This window comes from Microtus pennsylvanicus, chromosome 15, assembly GCF_037038515.1.
Source record: "Microtus pennsylvanicus isolate mMicPen1 chromosome 15, mMicPen1.hap1, whole genome shotgun sequence".
In the NCBI taxonomy this organism is placed as follows: Eukaryota; Metazoa; Chordata; class Mammalia; order Rodentia; family Cricetidae; genus Microtus; species Microtus pennsylvanicus.
Genome location: NC_134593.1, coordinates 31,805,447 through 31,817,984, shown reverse-complemented (window position 1 = coordinate 31,817,984; position 12,538 = coordinate 31,805,447). Strand labels below are relative to the sequence as shown.

Here is a 12,538-nt window from a genome sequence, read left to right as displayed (position 1 = left end):
GTTGTGTTTTGTTATAGTAGCCTTACTATGGCAGTCCTGAATTTTTTAAATGGCTCTGTTGTCTTTTCCTGTGTATTGAGCCCTCTGCTGTTTGAGTAGTGCCATATCTGTTTCATGCTTTTGTCATGTATGCACAGCACATACAAGAAACCCAGTGTCATGAAACTTCCTTGCTTATTTTTGCTTAGGGATTTTACAGTTTTGATTCTTATATATAAATCCTTAACCTACTATGAATTAAGTTTTGTTTGTATTATGAGTCCAAATTCATTCTTTGTGTGTGAATATCTTAGTTATCATGGTATCATTTGTTGAAAAATTTTTCTTTCCCATCTTATTGTCTTAGATAGCACTTATAGAAGATTGTTTAATCATATGTTAGAATATTTCTGAGGTCTATAGTTCATTGATCTATTTGGCTTTCTTTATACCAGTACTGTATGTGTTTATTATCATATAGATTTTTAATATGTTTAGAGGACAGTGGGCATGAGTTCTATGTCTCTTCTCTTTCAAAATTGTTTTGACTGTTTACGGTTCTTTGAAGTACAAAATGAATTTTAGGATCAAATTTTCTACATCCTTAAAATGTAGAAAATATGCTGTTTCAGAGAATCTGTAGATCATTTGAAGACTTTAGAAATATTCAAAATAAATCTTTAAATATATGAGCATAGGGTATTTTCTCCTTATTTGTGTCTTCCCCTTTTCATGCGTATATTGTAGCTTCAGGGTGTAAGTCTTACCCCTTGGCTAAGCTTAAGTATTTATTGTGTGTGCGTGTGTGCATGTGCACATGCCGTAGTGCACGTGTGGAGGTCAGAGCACAGCTGCGGAGCCAGGTGGGATCTGTCTCGTTTCTGCAGTTGGCTTGTGCTCCATATTCCAGGCCAACTGGCCTAAGAGCTCCCAGGCGATTCCTGTCTTTGCCTCCCATCTTGACTCGAGAGGGCTGGGGTTACAGATGTGTGCTGTCACCCTCGTAGTCTTTACATACTTCTGGAGACTGAAATCAGGCACCAGGCCTGTGTGACTAGTGCTCTTCTCTGCTGAACTGTGCCCCTGAACTCATCTTTATTCTTTTGGTGCTACTGCAAATTGAGTCTTCTTGATTTCTCTCTCAAATTATCCATCATTAATACATAGTTTTCTGCATTGATTCTCTATCCTGGAATTTTGGTCATTTTTATTATCTTTTGTGAAATGCTCACATTTTCTACAGATACCACAGTATCTGATAACACAGATCACTGTACTTTCTTTTTTAAAAAATGCCTTTTTTTTCTTGATTGCCTAACTGTTCTTCTGTAATTGCGTTGAATATGGGCGTCAAAAGTTGGAGTCATTATGGGAAAATTAAAATCTCAACCCTACTACAATCTAGTGCAATTTGAACATTGTAAATCCTTACTGAAAGAAAAAATCTGATTGAAAAATTTCCAACTAACCTAATCCCAGACAAGTTCCAAAATAGAAACACAAGAAATATGAAAAGTCAAAACAACATGGCTGCTTAAAATTATTAATTCCATAGTAATTGACTCCAGTGAGAGTGAATTAGATGAAAATTCCAACAAAGTACCTAAAAGAATAATTATAAGAATGTTGAATACAATCCAAGAGGATATGAATAAACTTCTTGACCTACTCAAAGTGAACATAAACAGCTAGATGAAATAAGGAACTCAATTCAGAGCATGAAAGAGGAATTAAGTAGAGGCAGAAATACTGAAAAAAGTTGAAATTTGGAAATTAAAATCTCATTAAATGAGATAAAAATTTAGTGAGAAACCTTACCAGTAATGAATCAAATGGAAGATAATATCCAAGCTCAATGAATGAGAATTCTCAGAAATGACAAAAATGGAATAAATAGGAAAGCATGAGCACCAGGTGAGATCTGTGGGACACTGTAAACGATCATGGGTATAAGGCAAGAACAACCAGCAAAAGGGAGTGAAGATGTAGTCAGGAAACTAGAGCAGAAAAATTTCCAAATTTTTTTCTTCCAAAAAAGATTGCTATCAGATAAAAGAGGCATTTAGAAAACCAAATGAATAGGATCAAAAAAGAATCTGCCACATCATACTATGCTTAAAACACTAACTATAAAGAAAGAATATTGAGAGCTGTCAGAAACACCAGGAACATATAAGGAAAGGTAGATACATCAGGATAACAGTGGATGTCCTTGTTAGCTTTAAATGTCCACTTGACACAACCTAGAATTCACCTGGGAATCTCCCTCAGGTGAGGCATTCCTTAGATCACATTGTCTTAGGGGTTTTTCTTGACTTGTTAATTGACATAGGATGGCCCAGCCCACAGTGGATGGGTCATTCCCTAGGAGGGTGGTCTGGGCTATACAAGGAAAGTAATTATGCATGAGCATGAGAATAAGCAAGCAAATGAGTCAGAAAGGAACATTCCCCCATGATTTCTGTGTATTTCCTTAGCTGTGAATGAGTGTCCTGGTTAGGGGTAACGCTTCACGGAATAGCAAGCAAGCTGCCTTGAAATTCCTGTTGAGTTTGTGCCTGACTTCCCTCAGTGACCTGGAAGTGTAAGCCAGATGACTCTTTTCCTCCTGAAAGTTGGTTTTTGTCAGTGTTTTAGTGTAGCAACAGAAGGAAAACTAGCACAGAAGCTCTAAAAGCCATGAGCATAAAGAACAAGATAGATCAAGCTCTGGAAGATATTAGCTGCCAACCAGATGTACTACCCCTAGCAGCGTGTCCTTAATAATTGAAGAAGGAAGAAAAGATTTCTATGATAAAGGCATTTATGGCTACTTAGTAAGCACCAGGGAAGATCCTTGCAGGGATTATACACACTGAATAGAGAGATAAACATTTATGAACCCACAGGAGAGACTATACTCACTAGGATTAGCAAATGATATGGAAAGTACCAGATATTACAAAAGCATATAATGCATAGTTTTCATTACTGGGTGTTCATAGTGTCAATTTTCTAATTAGAAGAAAATTAATGTTCCATAGGTTGGATTAAAACATCAGACCCAAGCAGGACTTGGTAGTGCACAGCTTTAATCCCAGCCCTCAGGAGGCAGAGGCAGGTGGATCTCCATGAGTTCCAGGACAGCCAGTGCCTCACTTTGTTTCAAGTAACAACAAAACAATAGCAAGGAAACCGGGACCCATCTATGTCCTGCCTACCAGAAGCTCCCTGTAACTATCAAAGGTAAACAGCCTTAGGGTAAAAGGGTGGTGGAAAAGATATTCCAAGTAAATAGAACTAGGAAGCAAGTGGGTGGAGGAAATAGTAGTGGACAGAGACTTCAAACTAAAATTATGATAAAGATAGTCATACCGTTAAAGGGGACAGTCGCTCAAGAGGATACTTCAATTCTAAATGTACAGGTACTGAATATGGGCATACCCTATTTCATAAGACAAATACCAGTGGATATAAAGGCACAGGCTGCCCTCAGTACCATGGAAGCTGGTAAACTGGGTATCCTGCTCTCATGAATAGACCAAGTCATGCAAACAAACAAAAGTATCAGTAAAGAAATAGAGTTAAATGATAGTATAAATCAAATGGACTTAACAAATATCAACAGAATATTGTTTTTTTTTTGTTGTTGTTGTTTAGTTTTGTTTTTTGAGACAGGGTTTCTCTGAAGCTTTGGAGCCTGTCCTGGAACTAGCTCTTGTAGACCAGGCTGGTCTTGAACTCACAGAGATCCACCCACTTCTTCATCTGAAGTGCTGGGATTAAAGGTGTGCGCCACCACAGCCTGGCATCAACAGAATATTGTATCCAAACATTGCAAAATATTCTTTCTTTTCTCAGAAGCTCATGGAAATTTAGAACACAAAGCAAGTCAAAAGAGTACCAGGAAATTGAAGTACTTTCATATATTCTAAAATGATCACATTTTAATAAACTAAAATCAGCAAGAGAAATTACTGAACACACACACAAAATCATGGAATAGCACAGAATTGATTGGATCATTAAAAAAATGAGAAGGTGGGAAGGAGTGAGGTGGGAGAAGGGAAGGGAGTTGGTACATAAAATGAAAAAAAATTTAAATAAAAATCCTTAAAAAATGAGAGAATTTTTAAAAGAAAAATCCTAGAATTGAATGGAAACAGAACTACAAGATACAACGAACTAGGGATTAAAATGAAAGCATTTCTTTGGGCATGTGTGGTTGTGGGGTGCGTGTGCATGTATTTACAGATGCACTTGCTCATGAGTGTGCAACTGGGAGCCAGACTGAATGGAGAGATAAAGATTATAGTAGAAATTTTGAAATAGAAGCACAAAGAACAATACAAATAGCGAAACAGTTGGATGTTCAGCATATTAACTGTGAAAGATAAATACTATGTTTTCTTTCACTTGTGGATCTATACTTTATATAGAAACACACACAAGCATTTGCTGTGTATTTATTACATATGTTATATTTGTGCTATGTATATGTATTCATTATATACATATACACATTATATCCATATACACACATGAATGAATGAATGAATGAATGAATGACAGGAAAGCCGAAGAGAGTGGGGGAGGAAGAGAAGGAGCACCTGTGGGAAAGGAGGGGGGGGGCTTAAGTGGAGATAGTATAGAGGATGAATATATAGAGGATGAGTATAGTTCAGAATGAAGTTCAAAGTGCATGATATAATTTGAAAGAAGTTGTCTTTATGAAGCTGAAAATGTTATGCAATAAATATATAATATCTGTATAATAAGTGAAATACTATTTGAAATAAGTATTCTGAATTATCACTTGGGAGGCAGGGCAGGTGGATCTCTATGAGTTTGAGGCCAGCCAGGTCTACAGAGAGAGTTTTAGGACAGTCAGGGCTACACAGAGAGGTGCTGTCTTGAAAAACGAGTATATATCTTCCCTGTGGGTTTTCATATGTAGTGTTTTATTATTTTTTCTTGTATTTCCAGTTTTCAGTTTTTCATAAATGAATATTGAATATATCAAATGCTTCTCCTGGAAGATCTGAGATGATCAGGTAGTTATTTTAACTTTCAAACATTAGTTTCTTGACAGACAGCACATACAGAGCAGTACAGGAATGGTCAGCATGCGATGGTTATAGCTCAGTGGTCGTGACCATGTAATAGCCCCTGGGTCAAGACACAGAGCAGAGTTGGTATCCCAGCAATTGCCTCCAGCCTGGTAGCTGATGTGCTGATTGCTTACACTGAATTGATTCTATTTTTGAATTTCCTATGCAGTTGAATAGTATAGTCTCTTTACTTCTCACTCACACTGTATTTGTGAAATTTTACTCACATTTTCTGAATCACTTTCCTTGGTTTATATAGTTATTGAATAGTTTGGATGATTTCTAAGGACTGTATAGAGATTGTATGTGGTTTTAAAAGACTATTAGCAAATCATGTTGCTATAGTTCTTGTACTTTTGTGTTGGTCCACACGTGTATCCATTACTTTTGGGCATATGCTGTGAATCTCTAGTTAGATCATTAATAGAGTATTTACTACCCGCGTCTGTAGATTGGACTGTAGATGTAGGTGGTAATATGCGTGCCTAGCTTGGTCAAGGACCTGGCTTCAAACCCTAGCATCAGAAACAGATTGGTAGATACTGTAAGATGATTTTTTTCAGGATGATTTTAGGACTTTGTTGGGTACTCCACAGTCTCATCCCAACCTATCCAGTCATATGTCATGCCATTCTAAGTTTTAATTACTTTTCCTACCAATAAATGATTTTTGAGTTTTTTTGTTTATTGGCACCTTGATCCCATGCTCATTCATTCCCAGTCCAGTTGGAGTTGGTGAGCTCCCATTAGCTCATGCACACTGTCTCAGTTGGTGAACCATACCCTCGTGGTCCTGACTTCTTTGTTCATACTCTCTCTCCTTCCCCCTTCAGCTGGACCTTGGGAGCTCAGTCCAGTGCTCTGATGTGGGTCTCTGTTTCTGTCTCTGTCCATCGCCGGACGAAGGTTCTATGGTGATATTCAAGATAGTCATCAGTCTGACTTCGGGGCAAGGCCAGTTCAGGCACCCTCTCCTCCACTGCCCAGGGTCCTAGCTGGGGTCATCCCCATGGACTCCTCGGAACCCCTCCAGAGCCAAGCCTCTTGCCAACTCCAAAATGGCTCCCTCAATTAAGATATCTCCTTCCCAGCTCCCATATCTGTCCTTCTTCCATCTCAACCATCTCACTCCCCCAAGCTCTCCCCAACTCCTTTCTTCCCCTCTCTCCTCTCTGTCCCCCTCTCCCCACCCCTATGCTTCCAACTTTTGCCTGGCAATCGTGTCTGCTTCCAGTATCCAGGAGGATCTATATATGTTTTTCTTTGGGTTCACCTTATTACTTAGCTTCTCTAGGATCATGAACTATAGGCTCAATGTCTTTTGTTTATGGCTAGAATCCACTAATGAGTGACTACATTCATATTCATATTTTTGGGTCTGGGTTATCTCACTCAAGATAGCGTTTTCTACTTCCATCCATTTGCATGTAAAATTTAAGATGTCATTGTTTTTTACTGCTGAGTAGTACTCTAATGCGTAGATGTGCCACACTTTCTTTATCCATTCTTCAGTTGAGGGGCATCTAGATTGTTTCCAGGTTCTGGCTATTACAAATAATGTTGATATAGACTAAGGGGAACACTAATCCATTGCTGGTGGGAATGCAAACTTGTACAACACCTTTGGAAATCAGTGTGGCGGTTTCTCAGAAAATTGGGAGTCAGCCTGTCTCAGGATCCAGCAATACCACTCTTGGGAATATACCCAAGAGATGCCAAATCATACTACAAAAGCATTTGTTCAACTATGTTAAATGTAGCTCTTAATGAAATTTTGAAATTATTTTTCTGTTATGATTTGAGAAGTCTGCTCTATACCTTATTTGGGACATCTTTTACTTTCCCATGTCTATGAACATACTCAGTGGTGATACATTTTAAAAGTAATTTTGATAGTGATATACTGGAGTCATCTTTACTTTTATACAGATATTATTAAAAATGCACAGATTTGCAGGGCAGTTTTTAGCCAGTGTGTGTTCTATCTTGTTTGTTAGCATGAAACATGCTCGTGTGCTTTTAGTTTGAAAACAGAAGTGGGCTGTTTACTCCAGGACGTCAACAATTACCACACCGTTCCTACTCTTTCTGCATACATTAGATATTACATAATAAGAAGGGGAAGCCAGGCGATGGTGGCACACGCCTTTAATCCCAGCACGCCTTTAATCGGGAGGCAGAGGCAGGCGGATCTCTGTGAGTTCGAGACCAGCCTGGTCTACAAAGCTAGTTCCAGGACAGGCTCCAAAGCCGCAGAGAAACCCTGTCTCGAAAAACCAAAAAATAAAAAAAAGAGGGGGAAAGAGATGTGTAACTACAACAGCAGTTGGTTTGGGTCCTAAGACAAGGTGAGGATGTAGAATGTTAGTAGCAGAAACGGATTAGAGTGAATGAAGTTTGACAATTTCTGCACAGAGTGTAAGCTATCAAGTACAATATTTGAATTGCAGGGCTAAAGTTTATAAATTTAAAGCCCATCGTCCTTGCATGTGAGGAGATGGATATGGTCCTACAGGAAACAAGTTCATAAATAAAGCTTTGGTATGTTGTGAGACTAGAGGTATACACAATTGTGAGTCACCGTGTGTATGCTGGGAACTGAACCCTGGTCTTCTGGAAGAGCCAATGCTCTTAATCACTTAGCCGTCTATCCAGACATTCTTACTAAGAAAAAGAAGTTAGACTTAGTGATGCATGACTGTAATCTCTTGAGAACCAGAGAGAGAAGGATTGTCATGAATTTGATGACACACTCAGGTATATGGGCAGGACAACATAGCGAAACTGAAATACTAAGTAGTCTCAAAATACAAAAACAAAAACAAAAAAAAATGGAAAAAAAAAACCAATTCTAGAGGTGATGCACAGTACCGCCCTCGTTTGAGACCAGCCTGGTCTACAAAGCAAGTTCCAGGACAGCCAGGACTGTTGCACAAAGAAACCATGTCTTGAAAAACAGGAACAAAAACAAACCAAACAAAAATACCAGAAAAGAGAGCTTAAGAGATGGCTCAGTGGGTAAAGTGTCCTACACAAAAGTGTGAGGACCTGAATTCAGATCCCAGATGCATCTGTAATCCCAGCACTCTGTGGGGGATGGGAGGGAGAGGCAAGAATACCTAGAAGGCTGGCTGGCCTGGTGTGGACAGTGATGAACAGCAGGAGACACTGTTCCAGCTGGTAAGGCTAGAACCAGTGACCAAAGGTGTTCCGCTCATGTTTAATCCGTGCCACAGCGCGTGCACATGTGCATGCACACGCGCGGGCACTTACACACACACACACACACACACACACACACACACACACACACACACACACACACACGAGAAAAGGGAAAAAATGAGCGCAGTGAGGAGGAGGAGGAGGAGGAGGGGGAGGAGGAAGGCAGACACTTGTGACCCTAGGTATCCAGCCAGGTACCACAGCAGAGGAGGGTTGGAGTCTAGCTTGTATGACACTAAGAGTCCATCTGTTAATGAAATAAAAGTTCATTGCCAGTATAACTAGGAGACAGAGATGGGGGAGTGAAGGAAGAAAACGAAAGAAGAAGGGAGGAACAAAAAATAAAACACAGAATCTTTCTTTGTGAGTTTACTTTCTGGAAATGTTTTGCTCTTATGTAATAAAATTGTAAGACTTTCAAGAGTCAAAATATCACATGACTCTATGTTGCCTTATAATTCTTTGTAAATTTCATGGAGAAATTATTTATGTGATTCAAAGTGTTGGGTTTTATCATCTCTAAGTAATTTAGGAGTGCACATTATGCCAGAAGTTATTTTTTTCTTCTGCATGTGTATGTAGTATAAACACTGTGTTTAAGTGTCATGCCTTTTCATAAGACAGCTAATGATATAAGATGTACCTTATTAGGCTTTTCAGTATGAAATCATCAATAAGTACCGTGTTGAATACAGTTTGTAAAGTTTCAGAGCAGTTTCTAATACAGAAAATTGTTTTCAAGTTGAATCAACTTTAAGAGTTTTTGGGAAGATTTAACAGCTTAAAATTTAAAAAAAAAATTGTGAATTTCAACTATGGAAGTTGACTATCTTGCCCCTTGGCATTGAATTCGTGAATGCTGCAAGCATTCACAATGTTTATTTTACAGCTCAGCCTAGATTTAGTAACATGTATGATTGTTCAGTTGGCTCAGTTTGCTGATGTTTTATTGGTTCATGCTGTGTAGACTGTTCCCTGCTACCCCCTTGCCATGTGAGTGCTAGCCTTCTGCCACGAAAGGGTTCTCATGCGGCGAGCATCCTTCCATTAACAGAAGGGTTCATTTTGCTGCAAAGTTGTTCTCGCTCATGAAAGAACAATGAAAACAGATGAATGGATAATGTGAGAGCTTAAAACTTAAAACTTGAAGGTTCTTATCCTAATCCTGAACAAGTTCTCTCTTTCCTTTTTTAAAACTGTTTCACTTTGTATGAGGATTCAATGAAAAATTGTAATTCTTTTTGTGTAGTGCCTCAAGGCAAACAGGATGACAGGAAGATTGGGTCTTTGTAATTACCTTGTCTGCTCAAAGAAAAATGTCAGAGTGTCAGAGGTAGAGTTGCCTCATTCAACCATTGGAGTTTGATGTCTATCATAGGGTGTAGATTAAATGATGATTCTTAAATTAAATACCCACTATCTGGGACGGAAGGGTGGAGAGACAGACATGAATTTAAATAGCGGTTCTGGTATTAGAATATACAGAATATTCTGGGTTTAGAATATACAGTGTACTAATAGTTACCTTGGTGGGTTTGTAAAGAATACATTTCTCAAAGAGTTGACTGAAAAAAAAGTCGTCAGGAGGTCTCTTTGGATTCCTTTGGACAGTATGTCTGTTAGTGAGGCAATTCCTGAGTGTGTTTTAATGTGTCTCTGAATGTAAACAACAGTGGCCATGTCTTTTTGTTTTGCAGAGTTGGAGGGCTATCCGGTGTATTGATGCCTTATTGATAATGGCAGAACACCCGCCATTGCTAGACACAGCTCAGATTTTAAGTAGCGACATCTCTCTTCTGTCTGCCCCTATTGTAAGTGCAGATGGAACACAACAGGTAAGGAGATGGAAATGTATGTTACCTCATGTCTTATAATTATTGTTCTCTTATATCTAAGGGGCTATTCTCTTTGCCATTGAATAACAAGTAGTAATACACTTGTGTGCTAGATTTTTCTGTCCTGTGCAAACACAACAAGGAAGGTGATTGTCTTGATTTTTGTTGTCACATGTGCTCACACACTTCTTTTTTTAAAATTACTTTTTAAAAAGCTGTCTTTTCTCATTTTGTATACCATTCCCAGTTCCTACTGCCTTCCCACCTCCCGCTGCCTCAACCTTTCCCTCCCATACCACCTCCCTCCCCCCATCTACTCCTCAGAGAGAGTAAGTCCTCCCATGGGGAGTCAACAAAATCTAGCCCATTGTTTTGGGGACGGTCCAAGGCCCTGCCCACTATATCTAGGCTGAGCAAGGTGTCCCTCCAAAGGGAATGGTTTCAAAAACCAATACAAGCAGCAGGGTTAAATCCTGGCCTCAGTGCTAGTGGCCCCACAGTCTGCCCCACAGTCTGCCCCGGCCATACAACTGTCACCCACATTCAGAGTACCTAGTTCGGTCCTATGCTGGTTTCCTTGCTGTCAGACCAGAGTTGGTGAGTTCCTATTAGCTCAGGTAAACTGTTTCAGTGGGTGTCCCCATCATGGTCTTGACCTCTTTGCTCATATTCTCATTCCTCTCACTCTTCAGTTGGACTTTGGGAGCTCAGTCCAGTGCTCCGTGAGAAAGCTCACACACTTTCTTAGCATCACCTTCCTTTGCTAACTTGGTTTTCAGGGTCTGATGGAAGCCTCTTAAAGGGTCCCCCTCCCTGAGTAATCACAGTTGTGGCAGGTATTCATGTACTTTTATGAGTCTCCGACAGATTGCTGTTAACATTGGTTGTCTGAGGCCAGTCACTGAATTCAGTCAGACTGTAATCAGCTGATCATAGTACGCTGCCCTGGCTGCTCTCGCTGTGTGTTCTGCTGAGGGAAGACACAGTACCAGGCCGACACATGGCCATAGTGGCCTACACCTTGGTTCACTTCTTGGTAAACATTCCTCAAAATCTGAGAGCACTGGGGCTATGAAGTAGTAGTAGTGGTGTAAGTGGTTGTCGAGAATAGTCCACGCTGAAGCAGAAATATGGGGGAGTGGTCTACACAGACAAAACGCTTATATGCATGAAATTAACAGATACCCTTAAAAAACTGTGTAACAGGGAAACTTGACAGTGGATGTTCTTTTTTGTTTTATTTTGTTTTGGATTGGTTTTTGTTGTTTTTTGAGACAGATTTCTCTGTGTAACAGTTCTGGTTGTCCTAGAACTGACTTTGTAGACTAGACTGACCTTGAACTCACAGAGATCCACTTGCCTCTGCCTCCCAAGTGCTGGGATTAAAGGTGTGCGCCTCCACTGCCTGGTGACAGTGATGTTCTTAATATTGGTTCAAAAACTGACTAATAAGCCAAGTCTGAGCTCACCTGCGAGCTGACATCATTCGGAGCCTGGAAAAGCAGCAAGCTGTACTCCGCTGTGTGCAGGGACGGTGTGAGAAGTCCACAGCCACAGATCCTCTGTGTTGTCCAGACTTTCTCAGTGGCATGCTTTCCCTTGTATCTCCCGGGATCACATTAACTTTCTTATATTTGTCTGTTAAGTTACCTGCTCCCTCAAGAATACTTTGTCTGTTCACTCCTTGTGTAGACAGACTGCCGTGTTGCAGTAGTTGTAGTGGGTTTGGCTTGTGAATTGTAGCGGGACTCTCCTGACATCTAGTGCTGTTTTTAGAGAAACAGCGATAGGCATCCCCTCCTCTGACTGGCACAGCTGAGTCTGTTTGGGCTTGGTCTTCTTACTAGGAGGTTTTTGTTTCTTTGTTTGTTTTCTTTTTGAGACAGGGTCTCACTGTGTAGCTCTGAGTGGCCTAGAACTTGCTATGTAGGCCTGTGTGTCTTCAGATCCACAGAGCTCTTCTACCCTCTGCCTCCTGAGCGCTGGAATTAAAGGTGTGTACTACCACACCCAATTAGTAATAGATTTTTATTTTGTTTTTAATAATAATTTTATTCATTTGAAATTGCAATATAGTTAACATCATTTCACTCTTCCTTTTCCTCCCCCCAACCCTCCCATGTAATTCACACACACGCACATACACACATGCACACACACAGGCAGGCACACACACACACACACACACACACACACACACACACACACTGTCCAATCTGTATCATGTTACCTGAATGAGTTTGATCTCAGAGCTGAACACTTGATGTTAGATAACCAGTTGGGGGAATTCTTCCTTGGGAAGACGATTCTCCCATTCAGAGCATTCCCCAGTTCTTGTCCGTAATTCTTTGGTTAGGGTGAGGGCCCTCAAGTTTTCCCTTTCATGTCCATTGGTGTTGTCATTGTTCA

At 40.0% G+C, this 12,538-nt stretch overlaps 1 protein-coding gene across 3 annotated transcripts in view; it reads left to right on the top strand.

Moving 5' to 3' along the window:
- The window catches only part of Fndc3a (fibronectin type III domain containing 3A), a 136,792-nt gene that overhangs the window by 16,361 nt on the left and 107,893 nt on the right, over positions 1 to 12,538 (top strand). For all 3 annotated transcript variants that reach the window (XM_075950080.1, XM_075950082.1, XM_075950081.1), the window contains exon 2: positions 9,992 to 10,129. In XM_075950080.1, the coding sequence (XP_075806195.1) occupies positions 10,031 to 10,129 (99 nt within the window). In that variant the 5' untranslated portion in view covers positions 9,992 to 10,030. The remainder of the gene's footprint in view (positions 1 to 9,991; positions 10,130 to 12,538) is intronic.